Here is a 23,125-nt window from a genome sequence, read left to right on the forward strand (position 1 = left end):
ATTATTATAGCACCCAAGATTGGCATTTTGTACATTCTTGTTCTTTTGCCTTAGAATTTATTTAAAATGTAATGATCAAGACCCCCTCTAAAAGCCCCACTTTTTAAGGTAATTTTATAATGGGAAGGGTATGAGTCTTAGTCTTATTTTTAAGAAGCTTAAATATAGGTAAGTATATGAGATTCCACTGGTTACAAAGCCAAGGCTAGTAAAATGGCTGTTGGGAAAAGCCTACTTTATTCACGTGTTTGGAGAAATGGACAGATGTAATATACAAGCATAACAAATAATTAAAATTAATAGTATTTCACAGCAATTATGCTTATGCTTGTCAATGAGGTCTAAAACAGTGGTTCTCAACCAGGGACCGGTGCCTATTAGGGGCCTCAAGCAGAGCAAATATATGTTTGTTGGTATATATATGACCCAACAAACAATGTTTCACACTATGCGTAAAGAGGATTGGGTGTTAAGTTTCAAAAGTGTGTTGTGCCAAGAATCCACACATAGTGTGAAAAGTCAACAGAGTCAACTATAAGTAATCTGTAGGTTGACTTATGAAGAGTGTGATGGTGTGTTCTGGCTCAACCAAACATTGGGGAAGTGTCTAGTAAACCATTTGCAAACAGTCCTTGTTTTGCAATTCCATTTTGGTGAGATTAGCAGCAACAGAATTTACACACTGCTACTTTATGAAAGTTAAGTTACCCAGTAAAAAGTGTTCGATAAGAGCTCAAACACAGCATGAGTGTGATGTGGCTCTGGGCCCGTATTTATCAAGCTTCTCAAAGTGCCATTTTAGTCTTAAGTGCTGAGAATTCATGAAACTTATTCCTGCTTTCAAACTTAAGAATAAAAGCAAGTTATCAAATTTCTTAAAGCTAAGAATCACTGTTGGTTATTTAAGACAGCTCGAGAGGTCTCTCAAGTGGTTACACTCTAAAAAATGCTGGGTTGTTTCAACCCATGTTTGGGTCGAATATGGACAAACGGAACCGTTGGGTTTAAAATGTAATGAAAAAAAATGTAAACCCTTGGTTGGGTTTGTCCATATTTGACCCAAACATGGGTTGAAACAACCCAGCTGTTTTTAGAGTGTAGGAGTTGCCAGTCCATGCCTATATGTCGTCATCCAAAATCCCGTTTGTGGCACAGCAAAGTGTCGTGAATCATCTCTAAGAATGACACTCAAGATTTAGTCCTAGACTTCACTTAAATTACGACTGAGATGCTTGATAACTAACTTTAAAGCACAGCTTTGGAGCCAAGAATTTTTTTACTCTTAAAGGTGCAGTGTGTAATGTTTAGCGCCATCCAGTGGTGAGGTTGCGAATTGCACCCAAAAGAAGTTACAGTGGCCGACAGGAAGTGATATCGTCGTCTGAGACAGCAGAGAGTAGCCAGTTAAGCGATGAGGTTTCTTTACGAAGATAAATTAAGAAATTAGGTTTACTTAATCATTTAGTAAACTGATTTGTTATTGTGATTATTATTGTTACCTGTTCATCATTGTGTCAGTGTTTTATTCACTGACTTTAGCTATAGCTTCTTTACACGAAGAACAACATAGTGATGAAATGCGTTTGTCCATTCAGGGCCACTGTAGAAACGTGTGTGTGTGTAGATAGAAATGGCTCATTCTAAGGTCATAAAAACATAACGGTTCACTATGTAAGATCTTTATACACCACTGAAAACATAGATATGTATATGATATTGCATTTCTGTGAACAGATCCTCCTAAATATTACACAACGCACCTTTAAGGCAGTGTTCTTGTGAGTAATTCTCAGAGGCTTGATAAATACGGGCCCTGAACTATTTCTGAATCTTCAGGCCACAGCACTGGACGGCAGGAGTGTGTTATCGCATCGGTTTCCAGTGCTACGCTTCACGTCCACACACGATGCAGATGTCGATTAGCCCAGCATCAGTGCCCACAGAAAACAGGGGCCCGGAGCCACTAGTGCACATATACTTATCTCAACACTACACTCTCTGATTACAGCAGAGTTCAGACTCTTGTTTTTCTGCATAAACTTTCTGATGAAACAAGGTTTCGCAATTTGCTGGGAAGTCAGAAGTGGCTATTGAGGAAATCTGGAGGCCAACACAGTCCTATAAAGCTTCAAACGCTTTGAACCCAGGAACTTAGCATGCCAACGTGTTGAGCAATCGCTGCAGCACATTTTTCCTCCCACATGGTGTAGTCATCCATGGCAAGCAATGCTATGCTTTCTCTTTTTTGTTTAATTTTAAGGTTTAACTAAGAACTCAAACTCAGGATGCGCTAAAAATGAACTACGGCCACTGATAGTGACATTTTCGGGAATATATACTGTACAAAATTGTGTGTTGTCACGATAATGCAATTTCAAATTTTGATAAGATACCTTAAAGTCCCCCTGTGGTGAAAATCAAGTTGCTAATGTTGTTTATATGTCTAGTATGTGGTGTTTTTAATATGCTTTATGACAAACCATGTGTAAATTGTGTAATCATGTGTAAGCAGTGAACCAAAGACTCAAAAACACGCTTTGAAATCGCTGGTGTTTCTGACGTCACAAATTACCTTGTAACCAATCAGATCAACGTGTGATCGTCAACCAGTGGATCTCTGAGCTGAGTGAGTGAGTGGAGGCGGGGCTCATTTGCATATTCATAGAACCACGCATACTAAATGAGGCAAGGGTGTCGAGTTATATTCAAGCTATTTTAAGGGATGAAGAAATGTTTTGAAGGATTTTTTTTTTTTTACATATGTCATTTTGGTTTGAAATTTTGCCGTTTTAAGTGATACAATTATTGGGGGGGGGGGACTTTAAAAATACCGATATTCAATACAAATTTTGATACCGCAGGGAAAACCTGCCATATAGATATCAGTTATATTATCTCCTATTTTTTTGTCTATCCACTGAAAGTCTAGGCAATCAATATTTTCAAGCTATAAACACTATTCCAAAACACAATTAATGTCAAGCACACAAAAGATTATTCGTATAGCGTAATTTCCCACATGCAGGCAGTTTCAGTTTAGCTTTTAATAAATGTGTTTAGACTTGATGCATGACATTTATAATAAATTATGTTTATAATGAATGACAAACAATAATTTACAGTAGTTTTATACTTATATTTTTCATTCCTGTTCTGTTCTAAATACGATAATGAATTTATAGGATTTGTCGAGGAGTGAGGCGATGCATAATTGTTTGTAAACGTTTTGTTTTATTTGTCAATATATTACATTATTTCCGAATGTAATAATAAAATGTGACATACACCAATGTAACTTATCTGTGTTTTTTTTTATTTTCTCTGGTTACACTTTATTTTAAGGTGTCATTGTTACAGTGTAATTATATATTTAAGTACTGAGTAATAATAATTAACTACATGTACTTACTATAGGGTTAGGGTAGGATTAGGATTTGGTTGAGGGTTAGTTGCATGTAATTATGCATAATTTACTGGTATTATAACAAGGACACAGTAAAATAAAGTGTTACCTTTTCTCTCAACAATGCAATTTGAACTAGGTGCATCTTATTTTCCAGAAAATACAATATTTGCACATACGTGGTTTAGCAAATGAATTATGCACATCAGGCAACACTGCAAATACACCCACAAAACTGGCATGCACGATATCTAGCTTGCTTGTGTGTGGTAAGTTGTAAAGGATGTACTTTACTGAGACTTTGATCCAGATACCTGAATCAGCTCGTTCAGATGCTGAAAGTGAACCTGAAACTCTTCTCCATCCTTTCATCATCAGTTGATGAATTACTGCTGTTGTTATAAGCAAAAAATACACTTAATGGCCATTTTCAATAGTGCAACGATAATGGTATGGGGACCAATATAGTGCTGATTTTGGTGAAGATCCTGTAATAAGCATGTGTGCTCTGCGAAGAATGCCAACGACCTCATTTAAATGCGCTTGGCATGACACTGCACCTTGTTAAACTGGCCAGGTTTTTTGATGAAATACTGCACGTTGAAGTGCAGTGATGAATTAGCATTGTTTCACACCATTAGGCAAATTATGTTTCCACTGTCATCAATGCTAAAATGATCAGTGAAGGTAACCATGACAGTCAGTTCACATGAAATGGTCGCTCATATATGAAAATACGTGGTGAAAACTGAATTTTAAAGGAATGGGTGGATAAAGGGGGGAGATATTTGAAAAATCCTCCAACTTTACCCCCAGGTTCCAGCTGTTGAAGCGAGCCTCAAAGTCACTACCATCAGAGGAGACGAGCCTCCTGTGCGCCTCCGCCTGGAGGAGAAAAACACAGTGAGGAACAAAGACACGGAAAACCATGTCCAGGGATGGAGATTCACCAAACTAAACCTGCTAGACAAGGGCAGAGATCATCAAACCTTACAAAGCTTCAACTCATGATAATAACATTATAATCTAACATTCCTCAGTCAGTAACAACCTTTGAAAACCACTTTAATCCACTATTTTTATCATTTGGAAGAACATATTGACTATTCATTGTAAGCTCTGAAAGATACTGTATGAATCAAAAGAGAAGTTTGAAAAATAAAGCAAAACTGTTATAAAATATTAGGGATGCGCGATATATCAGTATCGGTCACCATATCGGTATCGGTCGATATATGTTCATTTTTAATGTTATTGTTATCGGCCTGATAAGAAAATTTGTCCGATATCTTAAAGCCGATAAATAATTATTTCCTTCAGTTGAGACGCTTCAGATGCACACTGTTCAACATGATGGTTTTGAATCGCTTGAAATATGATTGAAATCACTTCAATAAAGGAAAATGCAGTAAAGTCCAACAGTCTGTCATATCGGCTACATAAAATTATCATGAGAACATCATTATAATTGTGTGTTTGGGACATGGCTTTTAATGGTGAGACTTTTGTTTTTGTAATCAGGCTCTCAAAAATTATATACAAATTTGGATTTAGATTTATCTGCCAATATATCGGTTATCGGCTTTCATAAAGAATTATCGGTTACCGGTATCGGCCAAAATTTACATATCGGTGCATCCCTACTAAACATTAAGTTATGTATATTGTCACAAATTAAATAAATATTCAAATGTTTATAGATTTTTGATATAGAAATGGACATACTCTCCTCATGGCATGACATGTTTGACTTGAAATATGATTGGAATCACTTCAAAAAAAGAAAATACAGTTCAGTGCAACAGTCTCTCATATCGGCTACATAAAATTATAACGAGAACATTATTATAATTGTGTGTTTGGGACATGGATTTTAATGGTGAGACTTTTTTTTTTTTTTAATCAGGCTCTCAAAAATTATATAAAAATTTGGATTTAGATTTATCGGCCAATATATCGGTTATCGGCTTTTAAATATAAGAATTATCGGTTATCGGTATCAGTCAAATTTTTTATTTCGGTGCATCCCTACTAAACATTAAGTATATTGTATATGTATATTGTGTAATGTATATTGTGTAATGTATATTGTGTAATGTATATTGCCACAAATCAAATAAATATTTAAATAGTTTATAGAAATAGACATACTCTCCTCATGGCACACCAGATGTTTTACTGTTCCACATCATTTCTGCTTTCACATCTGTAAATTCCTGAGAGGGTCACATGACGTCCCGCCCCTCTTTGTTTCGAGGCGCTGCTCTTTTTATAAGGAGAATCCAGCTCTTTAAAGAGCTCTATATAATTTGAAAAGTTTCCAGGGAACTGTTGTTCCAAGTTCAGTTTCCTGAGTTCAGCTTTGGCTCGTCAGGAATGAGAAGCAAGGAAATGTCCAATAAAGCTCAATTCTAGTGGATACTGTTGAAGCGTAATAGGACTGAGGGAAGGGGATAGTTCACATCGAGCAAACAACTCACATTACAGGAAGGTGTCTGAACCCAAATACCTGATAAAAACCAGGACACATGGGAACAATCCTGGTTATAACCCACAGATATAGAAGTTTTGTTGGTTTGAAAGGTCACGGTGATTCTGTGTGGCCGATCGGTGAATATACTCCTGTGAGGTCTACAGCTTTGTGTTTGTGTGGTCATGTTGGTTTCGGTGTTTTATTGAAGGAAGTTGAGGCTGAGAGGCCAGATCTTGGATAAGTAGAAATCCTAACACTCACCATCTTTGCATCATCCTTGATATCGCGTTTGACGGGACTCGAGGACAAGGGTCTAGCCGGTGTCTTATCGCTGAGCAAGTTCCTGCGGAGGACAAAAGATTTCAGATGCTCATTCAGATGCTTCAATTTTAAAGGTGTGGTTGATTGTGATTTCACTTTTCTAACTTTAGTTAGTGTGTAATGTTGCTGTTTGGGCATAAACAACATCTGCAAAGTTACAACGCTCAAAGTTCAAAGCAAAGGGAGATATTTGCTTTTACAGAAATCACTTTTTAAGGACTACAGCAAACGGCTGGTAGGAACTACAATGAGCTTCTTCCCGGGTTAGTGACATCACCCGCCCCCTGAACACGATTTATAGATTATCAAGACAGAATATGCTAATCAATGACTAGAAGATAACTACACATCAGCTACATAAATTCATCAACTAACCATTCAGAACGGTTGTCTACATGTTGTCACTTCTTCTTGAGTTTCTCCATCATTGTCTGACTCTGGTTTGAACATAAAAGGCTAAAAGTTTTTGAAATTTTCAGTGCATGAATGTTTGAGGTAATACAAGATGCTAACACACACACACACACACACACACACAAGGTCTTGAAGCTCCGCCCCCTGCGCCGGGAGCAGCAGCTCATTTGCATTTAAATGAACAGACACAAAACGGTGTGTTTTTGCTCACCCACAAAAAGTGACAACCATTTTAACTAGGGATGTTCAGATCCGATCACGTGATCGGAAATCGGGCCCGATCACGTGGTTTCAGACTCGATCGGAATCGGACGTTACCTCCCGATCAGGACTCGGATATATATGTATATATATTCTCATTATTTTTTAACACATCTATAGTTATGCGGTGGCACAGAGTTAGACCCTTTTGACTCCACACAGAAACAGCAACGCGTGCGGCATGACATCACTTTGTTGCAAAGACGTATGATGTGTAAAACCAAGTGGAAAGCGCGGGCGCACCGCTGTCTCCTTCTTTCCACAAGCGCTTGCTCTCTGTGGCGTCTGTCGTTGCTATGCAACCATGAACTGCGCTCTCCATGATGACAAGGAAGTATCAGCAAAAGATTAATAGATTTCTAGCCCTTGCATTAGCTTTACTACTAGATATATTTATGGAGATGAAAAATAATAAGGACAGGGCGCCTTATTATTTTTCATCTCCATAAATATATCTATGATCAGCTGTTCGGCCGAGCATTCAATGTTGTTACGCTGCGAGCTGATCAGTTGGTTCGTTGCTGCTGCGCTCTATCACTCGCACACCATAAAGAAAGAGCAACATGTTTTTTAATGTTTCAGTTTCTTGATTAAAATGGCATAATTTGGAAGCGGATAATTTCTTCACAAACAGCTCATTATGACTCAATGTTAGAATGCTGCACCTACACTCGATAGTGTGAATAAGATCAGCGCAACGCAGACCACTGCATTGACAGCGTGAAACATATGATCTGTCTACGGCCAGGGCTCAGCGGAGCGGAAGACAGAGAAAGAGAGAAAGCCGGTCCAGCGCTGATTGAGGAATTAAATTCGAAAATAAAAGACAGTTTGACATTTTTTCTCGCATCTGTGAATTTTTTTTAAATCATTTGCTCTGAGATGAAGCAAATATATTTGTGCGGGAATTTCTCGCACTATAAAAGCGAGAAAAAAGCGACTATTAGCTTTTATAGTGCGAGAAATTCCCGCACAAATATATTTTCTTCATCTCAGAGCAAATGATTTAAAAAAAAAAAATCACAGATGCGAGAAAAAATGGTTTAAATTATGCGCAACCCCCGCATTCACGCACCGAAAATTATTATTATTAAAAGTTATTTATTACATAAATGATTGTTCAAGCTACCTCACAGAAGTGCTCTGTTTGTAAGAGTTGTTGAATGTTAAAATAAGGTGAATTAAATAAAAAAATAAGGAACATCCTGGATCTGTTTTTTTTTTGCTCTTCTTTATTCTTTTTTATCTAAGTATCGGATCGGGACTCGGTATCGGTAGATACTCAAAATCAACTCGGAGGCAAAAAAACCTGATCGGGACATCCCTAATTTTAACATGCTATATAACAATATCTGTGGGGTATTTTGAGCTTAAACTTCACACACACACTCTGGGGACATCAGAGACTTATTTTGCATCTTGTGAAAAGGGCATTATACCACCCCTTTAAACAAGAGCCAAACGTTAACCTGTATCAATGCTCAATCACATAGAAGCAAACATTTCCAAATCCACACGCAGATGCTTCAGCCTTTTCCACGTTGACTGGGTCTAACACGTTCATGCAGGGAAGCATGTGATGGAAACATTGCATCATCTTCAACACATGGTTCATGTTCCTCGTCTAAAGCAACAGCAGACTTGCCACACACTAATGCCTGTCGGGGGCATTTATTATATATCACTTCCAGTTGACTGATATTTATGATCTCTTTCTTTTTGCTCAGATAATTCCAGTTTTGATCGGTTACGCTGAGGCCACCAACGACAACTTCAAAGCCGAGACTCGTCTGACTAGATGTCGCTGATTTCAACAGCCGTGACACATTTGTTTCACGGGCAAATTAAGAACGTGTTCTCGAGCTAATTATGAATGCTTAACGCAGATCTCAACTAATTAAACAAATCCCCCGTTAGTCAAATGATGAAGAGAGGGAGGATGTGATGACTATATGAAAGTCTCGACAAGTATTCGGGAACACATTCACCCTCTCTTTTTCTCTATGGTTTCCTTTGGACTAACTACTAAGCTCTAGCCTAAAATACACATCAAAAGACTGTCAATCACAGGCATAGATGAATGCACAACCTAGGATTATGTATGTGCTTATGGCAAAGATGACCGTATCCTAATATGCACAGAAGTGCATGCATCGCTGCGGACGAGAAAGTGCATGCTTTTAAGTGTGCAATAAAAACACAGTGCTGTGATTCACTAATGTTAATGTGTCATAGCACATCAACGACTACCTTAAAATGCAAAATTACTATTCAGCTCTCACATGTTACCGTTACGTGACACACAAGCACTCTCATCGCATGCAAAATGATGCATTCAGTGATCAAAATCTGACAGACATGCATTTATATTCCATAAATATGGTATGCTTGTAATGTCTGTCAAATTGGCAAATAGCCTGTCATCGTTTCTGAAATAGTAATCACAATCTCACTAATCAACCGATCAGATTTGCAAGCATGTATGTGGAGTTAGGTTGTTGGGTCGGGTTAGTGTGTGTGTGTGTGTGTGTGATGGGTAGGTTAGGTTGTCAGGTCGGGTTAGTGTGTGTGTGTGTGTGTGTGATGGGTAGGTTAGGTTGCGGGTCGGGTTAGTGTGTGTGTGTGTGTGTGTGTGATGGGTAGGTTAGGTTGTCAGGTCGGGTTAGTGTGTGTGTGTGTGTGTGTGTGTGTGTGTGTGTGTGTGTGTGTGATGGTAGGTTAGGTTGTCGGGTCGGGTTAGTGTGTGTGTGTGTGTGATGGGTAGGTTAGGTTGTCAGGTTGGGTTAGTGTGTGTGTGTGTGTGTGTGAGTGAGTGTGTGTGATGGGTAGGTTGTCGGGTTAGGTGAGTGTGTGTGTGTGTGTGTGTGTGTGTGTGTGTGTGTGTGTGATGGTAGGTTAGGTTGTCGGGTCGGGTTAGTGTGTGTGTGTGTGTGTGTGATGGTTAGGTTAGGTTGTCGGGTCGGGTTAGTGTGTGTGTGTGTGTGTGATGGGTAGGTTAGGTTGTCAGGTCGGGTTAGTGTGTGTGTGTGTGTGTGTGTGTGTGTGTGTGTGTGATGGTAGGTTAGGTTGTCGGGTCGGGTTAGTGTGTGTGTGTGTGTGTGATGGGTAGGTTAGGTTGTCAGGTTGGGTTAGTGTGTGTGTGTGTGTGAGTGAGTGTGTGTGATGGGTAGGTTAGGTTGTCGGGTTAGGTGAGTGTGTGTGTGTGTGTGTGTGTGTGATGGGTTGGTTAGGTTGTCGGGTCGGGTTAGTGTGTGTGTGTGTGTGTGTGTGTGTGTGTGTGTGTGTGTGTGATGGGTAGGTTAGGTTGTCAGGTTGGGTTAGTGTGTGTGTGTGTGTGTGTGAGTGAGTGTGTGTGATGGGTAGGTTGTCGGGTTAGGTGAGTGTGTGTGTGTGTGTGTGTGTGTGATGGGTTGGTTAGGTTGTCGGGTCGGGTTAGTGTGTGTGTGTGTGTGTGTGTGTGTGTCTGATGGGTAGGCTAGGTTGTCAGGTCGGGTTAGTGTGTGTGTGTGTGTGTTTGTGTGTGTGATGGGTAGGTTGTCGGGTCGGGTTAGTGTGTGTGTGTGTGTGTGTGAGTGATGGGTAGGTTGTCGGGTCGGGTTAGTGTGTGTGTGTATGTGTATGTGTGTGTGTGTGTGTGTGTGTGTGTGTCGCTGTGTTTGCACACTACATCAAAAGCACAGATCTAAAAGGGCACAGCAGTTAAATCTGCTGGACTGCATGCACACACACACACACACACACACACACACACAGTCCACCTTGGCTTTGAGCTGTCAGAGGAGGCTGGTCTTTGTGATTGGCGGCTGGCCGTTAACTGGTGGATAGGGATAATTGAATGAGATCAGAGTGAGGGATGAAAGAGCTGTGTGTGTGAGTGTGTGTGTGTGGGTGTGTGTGTGTGTGTGTGTGTGTGTGTGTGTGTGTGTGTGTGTGTGTGTGTGTGTGGATCGTGGAGGTGCTGCTGATTAAACCCCGCGTCCTGACCCGCAGCTGCTCACAGCGGCCTCATACACACCACTTACACACACAAGGCCAAAGCATTCATGAGTACTTGACTCAAACCTTGGACTCGGGAACACATCTGATGTCTCTTACGGCCGTAACGGTCTGAGACTCTGGCTAGTGTTTCGGGGGAACACATGAAAGCCACACACACACACACAGAGGGACGAAACAAGTCTTTAGATGATCTGAACATGTGAGTGGTCACAAGGGTGTCGAGTTACATTCAAACTATTTTAAGGATTTTTTTCAAGGAAAAAACGTTTCAATATGTAATTTTGGTGATCAAAGATGAGTTTTAAGGGATACAATTATTGACTATATTTTCTGTATTTGTAGTCAAATTATGACAAAGCTACTTAATTATTTATTTATTTTTACCACAATTTCAAAGTATTGATACATTTAACCATTTAATTTTGTGATTCAAGTTTCAAAAAAACTGAGAATGAATAAATAAAAAAAAGAAGAAAAAGTTTACATGTTGATGTTATGTGTTGTTGTGGTTGTGTGTGTGTGTTTTTTAGATACATTAATAATAGTTTAAAACTAACACACTGCTAGGAATGATGATAAGCAACAATCATAGAGAAGCGTTCCTTTAGCAAACCACTAATGATCTCAAGTCCACACATCAACACACATCTCTAACTGTTCTCAGACCTGCTCCAGGACAGCCTCTCCAAACTCAAAACTGAGGGAAGAGCGCCACCAGATGGACACACGTGGAACTGCACACTGGCATTTTAACAGTGACTCTCCATTGGCTTTAATGGTTCCACCTCTGAACCTCTCCATTCAACAGAAGGTTATTAATAGTGGAAAAATGTTATTCAAATGTTCTTCACACCAAGAAAAATCATGACAATTTAAGACATTTCTAAAAACTAAAATATTAAATGATAGATATCCGCATATTAATCGAGATTAATATGTATTACAAGCTTATAAAAGGTTATGTTTAAATACGCATATTAGGAATAATTATCTATTTAAAAATGCACTTCATCCTACCGACATATTACAGCTAAAGGTTTTTACAGAGGCGATATTTGATGTGTTTTTATCTCATAAATCAGAATATACTGTCATGAAATTTGATTTCCTTCCTTTGGTTTTAGGGCGAAATATGAAATATGCAAGAAATGCAAGAAAGTTGGTTTGTTTCGTCCAGCTCAGTTCTCGTATAATAGTGTCAATGCAGGCAGATCAATAATATTGTTGAATATTAAATTAAATGTTAAATTAATGTCCCCAACTAAGCTAAGCCAATGGCAACAAATGTGGAAAAAGTGTCTAAAAAGCATCAAACTTTATGACTTGAAGAAACACGTGCAATTCCACAAAAACTAAAATTGTGTTATATTTAGACAATGATTGTATGCAAAAACATAAAAACTTCAAACAGTGTTCAATCGCAACGGATTAAAGTCGAAGAAGAAGGAGAAAACTCCCTTGAAGAGCACAAAAGCAGAAGAAGAGTTATATCACGATCACCTGACTGAGAGAACACACACACACACATCAGAGAAGAGCTCAACGCTTTAATCTGTGACACACACTCTTCTGCAGCAGGAGGACTGGAGTGTGTGATCTGAACGAGAGCGACACACACTCTTCTGCAGCAGGACTGGAGTGTGAACGAGAGCGACACACACTCTTCTGCAGCAGGACTGGAGTGTGTGATCTGAACGAGAGCGACACACACTCTTCTGCAGCAGGACTGGAGTGTGTGATCTGAACAAGAGCGACACACACTCTTCTGCAGCAGGACTGGAGTGTGAACGAGAGCGACACACACTCTTCTGCAGCAGGACTGGAGTGTGAACGAGAGCGACACACACTCTTCTGCAGCAGGACTGGAGTGTGAATGAGAGCGACACACACTCTTCTGCAGCAGGACTGGAGTGTGAACGAGAGCGACACACACTCTTCTGCAGCAGGACTGGAGTGTGTGATCTGAACGAGAGCGACACACACTCTTCTGCAGCAGGACTGGAGTGTGTGATCTGAACGAGAGTGACACACACTCTTCTGCAGCAGGACTGGAGTGTGAACGAGAGCGACACACACTCTTCCTCAGCAGGACTGGAGTGTGAACGAGAGCGACACACACTCTTCCTCAGCAGGACTGGAGTGTGAACGAGAGCGACACACACTCTTCTGCAGCAGGACTGGAGTGTGTGATCTGAACGAGAGCGACACACACTCTTCTGCAGCAGGACTGGAGTGTGAACGAGAGCGACACACACTCTTCTGCAGCAGGACTGGAGTGTGTGATCTGAACGAGAGCGACACACACTCTTCTGCAGCAGGACTGGAGTGTGAACGAGAGCGACACACACTCTTCTGCAGCAGGACTGGAGTGTGAATGAGAGCGACACACACTCTTCTGCAGCAGGACTGGAGTGTGAACGAGAGCGACACACACTCTTCTGCAGCAGGACTGGAGTGTGAACGAGAGCGACACACACTCTTCTGCAGCAGGACTGGAGTGTGTGATCTGAACGAGAGCGACACACACTCTTCTGCAGCAGGACTGGAGTGTGAACGAGAGCGACACACACTCTTCTGCAGCAGGACTGGAGTGTGTGATCTGAACGAGAGCGACACACACTCTTCTGCAGCAGGACTGGAGTGTGTGATCTGAACGAGAGTGACACACACTCTTCTGCAGCAGGACTGGAGTGTGAACGAGAGCGACACACACTCTTCCTCAGCAGGACTGGAGTGTGAACGAGAGCGACACACACTCTTCTGCAGCAGGACTGGAGTGTGTGATCTGAACGAGAGCGACACACACTCTTCTGCAGCAGGACTGGAGTGTGTGATCTGAACGACAGCGACACACACTCTTCTGCAGCAGGACTGGAGTGTGAACGAGAGCGACACACACTCTTCTGCAGCAGGACTGGAGTGTGTGATCTGAACGAGAGCGACACACACTCTTCTGCAGCAGGACTGGAGTGTGAACGAGAGCGACACACACTCTTCTGCAGCAGGACTGGAGTGTGTGATCTGAACGAGAGCGACACACACTCTTCTGCAGCAGGACTGGAGTGTGAACGAGAGCGACACACACTCTTCTGCAGCAGGACTGGAGTGTGTGATCTGAACGAGAGCGACACACACTCTTTGACTCCTCCTCACACTCAGACATCAGCAGCTCTATCCATGTGTGTTCTGATGACCGTCAGTAAAACACACACCTCACTTCATCACTCGGTCAATATTCATACTCGGAAGAAATATTTATTGTTTATTTATTTTATTTAAAGATTTGTTGCTGCAAATGTTTATGATGAAATTTTGAGAGTTTTCACTTTCAAATGAAACACGTATTTGCCTGCTTTATTATTATTAGCATTATTATTAATAACTCCGCCTTGTGAATCAAAGGCCTGTGGTCCTACAATAGGCTCTTTTCATTAGTTTTTGGGATAAAATCCAGCATGTCCTTGATGGGTTATTCCTCCATCCACTGCGTGTCCTGTGTGGGATTGTGGGAATGCTGGAGTCTGCCCTTAATAAACTACATCAGGAGTGTGTGTGAAGCCTGAGAGGAGTCGTGTCATACCTGTGTGTGTTTGAGACGGGTGATGTGGCCCATGAGCCGTCAGCCTGACCCAACTCCCCACACACCCAATCCGGCAATCTCTGATCCCGATCCGAGCTTCCCAACAGCGGCTCGTCGAAATAGATGGACTAAAAACAGGGAGACAAAGCTTTAACATCACCACTGACTCCAGCTCTCAACACTGATTCACGTTCGCCTTAAAGGGATAGTTCACCCAAACATGAAAATTAGCCCATGATTTACTCACCCTCAAGCCATCACAGGTGTATATGACGTTCTTCTTTCAGACAAACACAATCAGAGTTATATTAATAAATGTACTGGCTCTTTCAAGCTTTATAATGGCAGTGAATGGCCGTTTCTGTTTTGAAGTCCATAAAAGCGCATCTATCCATCATAAAAGTGCATCTATCCATCATAAAAGTGCATCTATCCATGATAAAAGTGCATCTATCCATGATAAAAGTGCATCTGTCCATCATTAAAGTGCATCTGTCCATCATAAAAGTCCATCTATCATCATAAAAGTGCATCTATCCATCATAAAAGTGCATCTATCATCATAAAAGTGCATCTATCATCATAAAAGTGCATCTGTCCATCATAAAAGTGCATCTGTCCATCATAAAAGTCCATCTATCATCATAAAAGTGCATCTATCATCATAAAAGCGCATCTATCCATGTTAAAAGTGCATCTATCCATCATAAAAGTGCATCTATCCATCATAAAAGTGCATCTATCCATCATAAAAGTGCATCTGTCATCATAAAAGTGCATCTATCCATCATAAAAGTGCATCTATCATCATAAAAGTGCATCTATCCATCATAAAAGCGCATCTATCCATGATAAAAGTGCATCTATCCATCATAAAAGTGCATCTATCCATCATAAAAGTGCATCTATCCATGATAAAAGTGCATCTCTTCATCATATAAGTGCATCTATCCATCATAAAAGTGCATCTGTCCATCATTAAAGTGCATCTATCATCATAAAAGTGCATCTATCATCATAAAAGTGCATCTATCCATCATAAAAGTGTATCTATCCATGATAAAAGTGCATCTGTCCATCATAAAAGTGCATCTATCCATGATAAAAGTGCATCTATCATCATAAAAGTGCATCTGTCCATCATAAAAGTGCATCTGTCCATCATAAAAGTGCATCTATCCATGATAAAAGTGCATCTATCATCATAAAAGTGCATCTGTCCATCATAAAAGTGCATCTGTCCATCATAAAAGTGCATCTATCCATGATAAAAGTGCATCTATCCATCATAAAAGTGCATCTATCCATCATAAAAGTGCATCTATCATCATAAAAGTGCATCTATCCATCATAAAAGCGCATCTATCCATGATAAAAGTGCATCTATCCATCATAAAAGTGCATCTATCCATCATAAAAGCGCATCTATCAATGATAAAAGTGCATCTCTTCATCATAAAAGTGCATCTGTCCATCATTAAAGTGCATCTATCCATCATAAAAGTGCATCTGTCCATCATTAAAGTGCATCTATCATCATAAAAGTGCATCTATCATCATAAAAGTGCATCTATCCATCATAAAAGTGTATCTATCCATGATAAAAGTGCATCTATCCATCATAAAAGTGCATCTGTCCATCATAAAAGTGCATCTGTCCATGATAAAAGTGCATCTATCCATCATAAAAGTGCATCTGTCCATCATAAAAGTGCATCTATCCATGATAAAAGTGCATCTATCCATGATAAAAGTGCATCTATCATCATAAAAGTGCATCTATCATCATAAAAGTGCATCTGTCCATCATAAAAGTGCATCTATCCATCATAAAAGTGCATCTGTCCATCATAAAAGTGCATCTGTCCATCATAAAAGTGCATCTATCCATGATAAAAGTGCATCTATCATCATAAAAGTGCATCTATCATCATAAAAGTGCATCTATCATCATAAAAGTGCATCTATCCATGATGAAAGTGCATCTATCCATCATAAAAGTGCATCTATCATCATAAAAGCGCATATATCCATCATAAAAGTGCATCTATCATCATAAAAGTGCATCTGTCCATCATAAAAGTGCATCTATCCATCATAAAAGTGCATCTATCATCATAAAAGTGCATCTGTCCATCATAAAAGTGCATCTATCCATCATAAAAGTGCATCTATCATCATAAAAGCGCATATATCCATCATAAAAGTGCATCTATCATCATAAAAGTGCATCTGTCCATCATAAAAGTGCATCTATCCATCATAAAAGTGCATCTGTCCATCATAAAAGTGCATCTGTCCATCATAAAAGTGCATCTATCCATCATAAAAGTGCATCTATCATCATAAAAGCGCATATATCCATCATAAAAGTGCATCTATCATCATAAAAGTGCATCTGTCCATCATAAAAGTGCATCTGTCCATCATAAAAGTGCATCTGTCCATCATAAAAGTGCATATATCCATCATAAAAGTGCATCTATCATCATAAAAGTGCATCTGTCCATCATAAAAGTGCATCTGTCCATCATAAAAGTGCATATCCATCATAAAAGTGCATCTATCATCATAAAAGCGCATATATCCATCATAAAAGTGCATCTATCATCATAAAAGTGCATCTGTCCATCATAAAAGTGCATCTATCCATCATAAAAGTGCATCTATCCATCATAAAAGTGCATCTATCATCATAAAAGCGCATATATCCATCATAAAAGTGCATCTATCATCATAAAAGTGCATCTGTCCATCATAAAAGTGCATCTATCCATCATAAAAGTGCATCTATCATCATAAAAGCGCATATATCCATCATAAAAGTGCATCTATCATCATAAAAGTGCATCTGTCCATCATAAAAGTGCATCTGTCCATCATAAAAGTGCATATATCCATCATAAAAGTGCATCTATCATCATAAAAGTGCATCTGTCCATCATAAAAGTGCATCTATCATCATAAAAGCGCATATATCCATCATAAAAGTGCATCTATCATCATAAAAGTGCATCTGTCCATCATAAAAGTGCATCTATCCATCATAAAAGTGCATCTGTCCATCATAAAAGTGCATCTGTCCATCATAAAAGCGCATATATCCATCATAAAAGTGCATCTATCATCATAAAAGTGCATCTGTCCATCATAAAAGTGCATCTATCCATCATAAAAGTGCATCTATCATCATAAAAGTGCATCTGTCCATCATAAAAGTGCATCTGTCCATCATAAAAGTGCATCTATCCATGATGAAAGTGCATCTATCATCATAAAAGTGCATCTGTCCATCATAAAAGTGCATCTATCATCATAAAAGTGCATCTGTCCATCATAAAAGTGCATCTATCATCATAAAAGTGCATCTATCCATGATAAAAGTGCATCTATCCATCATTAAAGTGCATCTATCCATGATAAAAGTGCATCTCTTCATCATATAAGTGCATCTATCCATCATAAAAGTGCATCTATCATCATTAAAGTGCATCTATCATCATAAAAGTGCATCTATCATCATAAAAGTGCATCTATCCATCATAAAAGTGCATCTATCATCATAAAAGTGCATCTATCATCATAAAAGTGCATCTATCCATCATTAAAGTGCATCTATCCATCATAAAAGTGCATCTATCCATGATAAAAGTGCATCTCTTCATCATATAAGTGCATCTATCCATCATAAAAGTGCATCTATCATCATAAAAGTGCATCTGTCCATCATAAAAGTGCATCTATCATCATAAAAGTGCATCTATCATCATAAAAGTGCATCTATCCATCATTAAAGTGCATCTATCCATCATAAAAGTGCATCTATCCATGATAAAAGTGCATCTCTTCATCATATAAGTGCATCTATCCATCATAAAAGTGCATCTGTCCATCATTAAAGTGCATCTATCATCATAAAAGTGCATCTATCATCATAAAAGTGCATCTATCATCATAAAAGTGCATCTGTCCATCATAAAAGTGCATCTATCATCATAAAAGTGCATCTGTCCATCATAAAAGTGCATCTATCATCATAAAAGTGCATCTGTCCATCATAAAAGTGCATCTATCATCATAAAAGTGCATCTGTCCATCATAAAAGTGCATCTATCATCATAAAAGTGCATCTGTCCATCATTAAAGTGCATCTATCATCATAAAAGTGCATCTATCATCATAAAAGTGCATCTATCATCATAAAAGTGCATCTGTCCATCATAAAAGTGCATCTATCATCATAAAAGTGCATCTGTCCATCATAAAAGTGCATCTATCATCATAAAAGTGCATCTATCCATCATTAAAGTGCATCTATCCATCATAAAAGTGCATCTATCATCATAAAAGCGCATCTATCATCATAAAAGTGCATCTATCCATCATTAAAGTGCATCTATCCATCATAAAAGTGCATCTATCATCATAAAAGTGCATCTATCCATCATTAAAGTGCATCTATCCATCATAAAAGTGCATCTATCCATGATAAAAGTGCATCTCTTCATCATATAAGTGCATCTATCCATCATAAAAGTGCATCTATCCATCATAAAAGTGCATCTATCCATCATAAAAGTGCATCTGTCCATCATTAAAGTGCATCTATCATCATAAAAGTGCATCTATCATCATAAAAGTGCATCTATCCATCATAAAAGTGCATCTCTTCATCATATAAGTGCATCTATCCATCATAAAAGTGCATCTGTCCATCATTAAAGTGCATCTGTATGTTATCTGTGCATTTATATGATGGATAGATGCACTTTTATGATGATAGATGCATTTATATGATGGATAGATGCACTTATATGATGAAGAGATGCACTTTTATCATGGATAGATGCATTTATATGATGATAGATGCACTTTAATGATGGACAGATGCACTTTTATGATGGATAGATGCACTTTTATGATGGATAGATGCACTTTTATGATGATAGATGCACTTTTATGATGATAGATGCACTTATATGATGAAGAGATGCACTTTTATCATGGATAGATGCATTTATATGATGGATAGATCAGCCATTCAAAATGCCAGGGCATTTTTTAATATAACTCAGATTGTGTTCGTCTGAAAGAAGAATGTCATACACACCTATGATGACTTGACAGTGAGTAAATCATGGGCTAATTTTCATTTTTGGGTGAACTATCCCTTTAAGCTCAAGTCAAGATAAAGCTGTGTGTTCACCATGTACGTGGGTAAAGTCTTGAGTCCGCCGGCGTCAGGTGTGTGTGTGAAGGGACCCTCTAAAACTCCTCTCCTGAGCATGTGCAGGAGGAGTCGCGCGTACATGTTACGATTCTTCCTTCCCGTCAGTCCTGATCCACAAGCCACGGGATCACACAGCTTCTTAATCCACAGCGCGCACCGCTGACGCTCTGAGGACACACACGTGTGGAAGATGAGATGGACACACACACACACGTTTGATCTGGAGATTCTTAATGCTTTTAAAACAAGTCTCTTCTGCTCACCAAGGCTGCATTTATTTGATCAAAAATACACAAAAAATCTGTAATATTGTGAAATATTATTACAATTTATAATAATGGGTTTCTATGTGAATATATAATAAAGTGTAATTTATTCCTGTGATCAAAGCTGAATTTTCAGCATCATTACTCCAGTCTTCAGTGTCACATGATCCTTCAGAAATCACTCTAATATGATGATTTGATGCTCAAGAAACATTTATGATATTATCAATGTTGAAAACAGTTTTTTTAGATTCTTTGAATAGAAAGTTAAAAAGAACAGCATTTATCTGACATAGAAAGCTTTTGTAACATTAAAAACATCAATAATTTTTATTTTATTGTCCAGGGGAAAGAAATGAAATAAATCAATACTTTTATTCATCAAGGATGAATTAAATTGATTAAAAGTTACAGTAAAGACATTTATAATGTTACAAAAGATTATATTTCAGATAAATGCTGTTCTTATGAACTTTCTATTCATCAGAGAATCCTGAAAACTGTTTTCAACATTTATAATAATAATAAATGTTTCTTGATCATCAAATCATCATATCAGAGTGATTTCTGAAGGATCATGTGACACTGAAGACTGGAGTAATGATGCTGAAAATTCAGCTTTGATCACAGGAATAAATTACAGTTTAAATTATAATAAAATAGAAAACCATTATTTTAAATTGTAATAATATTTCACAATATTACTGTTTTTATATATTTTAATCATATACATGCAGCCTTGGAACTTTCTATTCATCAAAGAATCCTATAATCCTACAAATAAATCATGTATTGAAATGACAGGTCACACACACACACACACACTTTAAGCACGTAGTGTATTCTCACCTGTCTTGTGTGTCAGTTTCAGCACATATGGCTTCATATCGACCAGATAATGATCAAACTCAGAGTCCAGAATCCCAGAGGATTGATCCTGATCACTCATGTTGCTCCTGAACACAACAAAATATCATTTTACATACTATATACTTTAATATATACTTCAGCAAATATAATGCAGTATTATTGATGCATATTAATTATTATAGCAGACAGATGTCATGATTTGTCAGCCTGCAGAAAATAAGTCAAGTGACAAGCTTTTAAAATTATTATGAATATTATTATGAATACATAATTAGTAATCTTCATGTAATGTAGTTAGTGTGCATAGTTTATATTAGCTCACCAGTTCGCAAAACTCATTCACAAATATTGAGAAGCGCTACTTCTGTCTTTAACATGTAAACATAAAGTGCTAATGTAAACACAAGTGTTTGTCTAAGGTAAGACAAATCATTACTCGATCATTATGAATGATAATCATATTAATATCTCCGTGTGGTGTTGTCTGTAGATGTGATTGTGTGCGGTCCTCCACTTGTTGCTAGTTTACGCTCCCAAACGGTTTCAAACTGATCGACTGTGAAGTCATATTTATCACACTCGCCTTTCATAATTCAAAATAAAAGTCTCTACATCAGAGTTGTGCTCGTTATGTTGTTTAAATTGTTTGTTTGTTTTTCATTCATTTCGTGTACCGTTTTTGTGTGTTATTTGTTCTAATTAATGAGCTTTTTGTTTGTTTTCATTGTAAGTTGGGATGCAAATACTCAACATCAAAACAAACTCGGTTATTTGTTGTTAAGCGCACATTATACAACTTTTCACAATTGTCTAAACAAATATGTGAATCAGAACTAGCTGTTGTAATGTTGACATTTTTTCTATACACTTTTTAAACATACATTAAGTTAATTTTATTTAGCTGTTGTTTCTATGTTGCCTTTATGTTTTATATTGTATGATAAAATGCACTTATTACTATTAATATGAAGACTTTTACTCCCAATAAGGACGGAAAGGAGCTCATTGTTTGTGGCTTCATTCCTGTTCTCGCGAGACGCGTTTCCGTTTCCTAGCAACCAAACATCGCTTGTTACAGGTTTCCTCAATCGCTTTGCCTCAGTTCTCGAATGGGAAATTTTTTTCTTTCATCGATGAGAGTCTGATTAGTGGAAGGTTCGGGTGATGGAGAGTTTATTGTTCAATGCTGAAGCCAGTTTCTTCACAGAGTCTGCATTAGCAACATGAGTCCCGGTCACACAGTTCCTCTCTCCTCCAGAACTCACACAACACAACTCTTCATATCTGTCTCAGGATAAGCCTATTCCACCAGTCACTGGCAATACATTCAGAAAACATGCGTTTCATTCCTACAAAACACTAACAACAGGAGCATTATGATGAACTTTTATTTTTAGAGTTTGAATGATTTTTTTCACATAAATATTAATTATATGATAAGAATAAGATTGTTTCATTTTACTATTACAGCATAAAGAATGAATGAGAAATGCAGTAATGTTTTTTTCTATATATTTACATATCTATCTATCTATCTATCTATCTATCTATCTATCTATCTATCTATCTGTCTGATTGTGTCTGTCTGTCTATCTATCTCTCATTCTATCTATCTATATATCTGTCTGTCTGTCTGTCTGTCTCTCTGTCTGGCTGTCTATCTACAGTATCTATCTGTCTGTTTGTCTGTCTATCTATCTATCTATATGTGTCTGTCTGTCTGTCTGTCTGTCTGTCTATCTATCTCTCATTCTATCTATCTATCTATCTGTCTGTCTGTCTGTCTGTCTATCTATCTCTTATTCTATCTATCTATCTATCTATCTATCTATCTGTCTGTCTGTCTGTCTGTCTGTCTGTCTATCTATCTATCTATCTATCTGTCTGACTGTGTCTGTCTGTCTACCTATCTCTCATTCTATCTATCTATATATCTGTCTGTCTGTCTGTCTGTCTGTCTATCTATCTTCTATTTGTCTATCTATCTATCTATCTATCTATCTATCTATCTATCTATCTGTCTGTCTGTCTGTCTGTCTGTCTGTCTGTCTATCTATCTATCTATCTATCTATCTGTCTGACTGTGTCTGTCTGTCTACCTATCTCTCATTCTATCTATCTATATATCTGTCTGTCTGTCTGTCTGTCTATCTCTCATTCTATCTATCTATCTATCTATCTATCTATCTATCTATCTATCTATCTATCTATCTATCTATCTATATATCTGTCTGTCTGTCTGTCTGTCTGTCTGTCTGTCTATCTATCTATCTATCTAGCTGTCTGACTGTGTCTGTCTGTCTATCTA

At 38.3% G+C, this 23,125-nt stretch overlaps 1 protein-coding gene across 1 annotated transcript in view; it reads right to left on the bottom strand.

Annotated features, from left to right (window-relative positions):
* The window catches only part of cep112 (centrosomal protein 112), a gene marked incomplete at its 3' end in the record, with an annotated part of 211,975 nt that extends 190,598 nt beyond the window's left edge, over positions 1-21,377 (bottom strand). The window contains exons 1-6 of the mRNA XM_084108946.1: positions 21,140-21,377; positions 20,797-20,903; positions 19,658-19,848; positions 14,452-14,579; positions 6,138-6,219; positions 4,214-4,288 (exon numbers count right to left, since the gene is read on the bottom strand). Of these exons, the coding sequence (XP_083965072.1) occupies positions 4,214-4,288; positions 6,138-6,219; positions 14,452-14,579; positions 19,658-19,848; positions 20,797-20,903; positions 21,140-21,156 (600 nt within the window). The 5' untranslated portion in view covers positions 21,157-21,377. The remainder of the gene's footprint in view (positions 1-4,213; positions 4,289-6,137; positions 6,220-14,451; positions 14,580-19,657; positions 19,849-20,796; positions 20,904-21,139) is intronic.
* Positions 21,378-23,125: the final 1,748 nt, after the last annotated feature.

The sequence above is a fragment of the Abramis brama genome (genome assembly GCF_963993115.1).
Source record: "Abramis brama genome assembly, chromosome: 1".
Classification (NCBI taxonomy): domain Eukaryota; kingdom Metazoa; phylum Chordata; class Actinopteri; order Cypriniformes; family Leuciscidae; genus Abramis; species Abramis brama.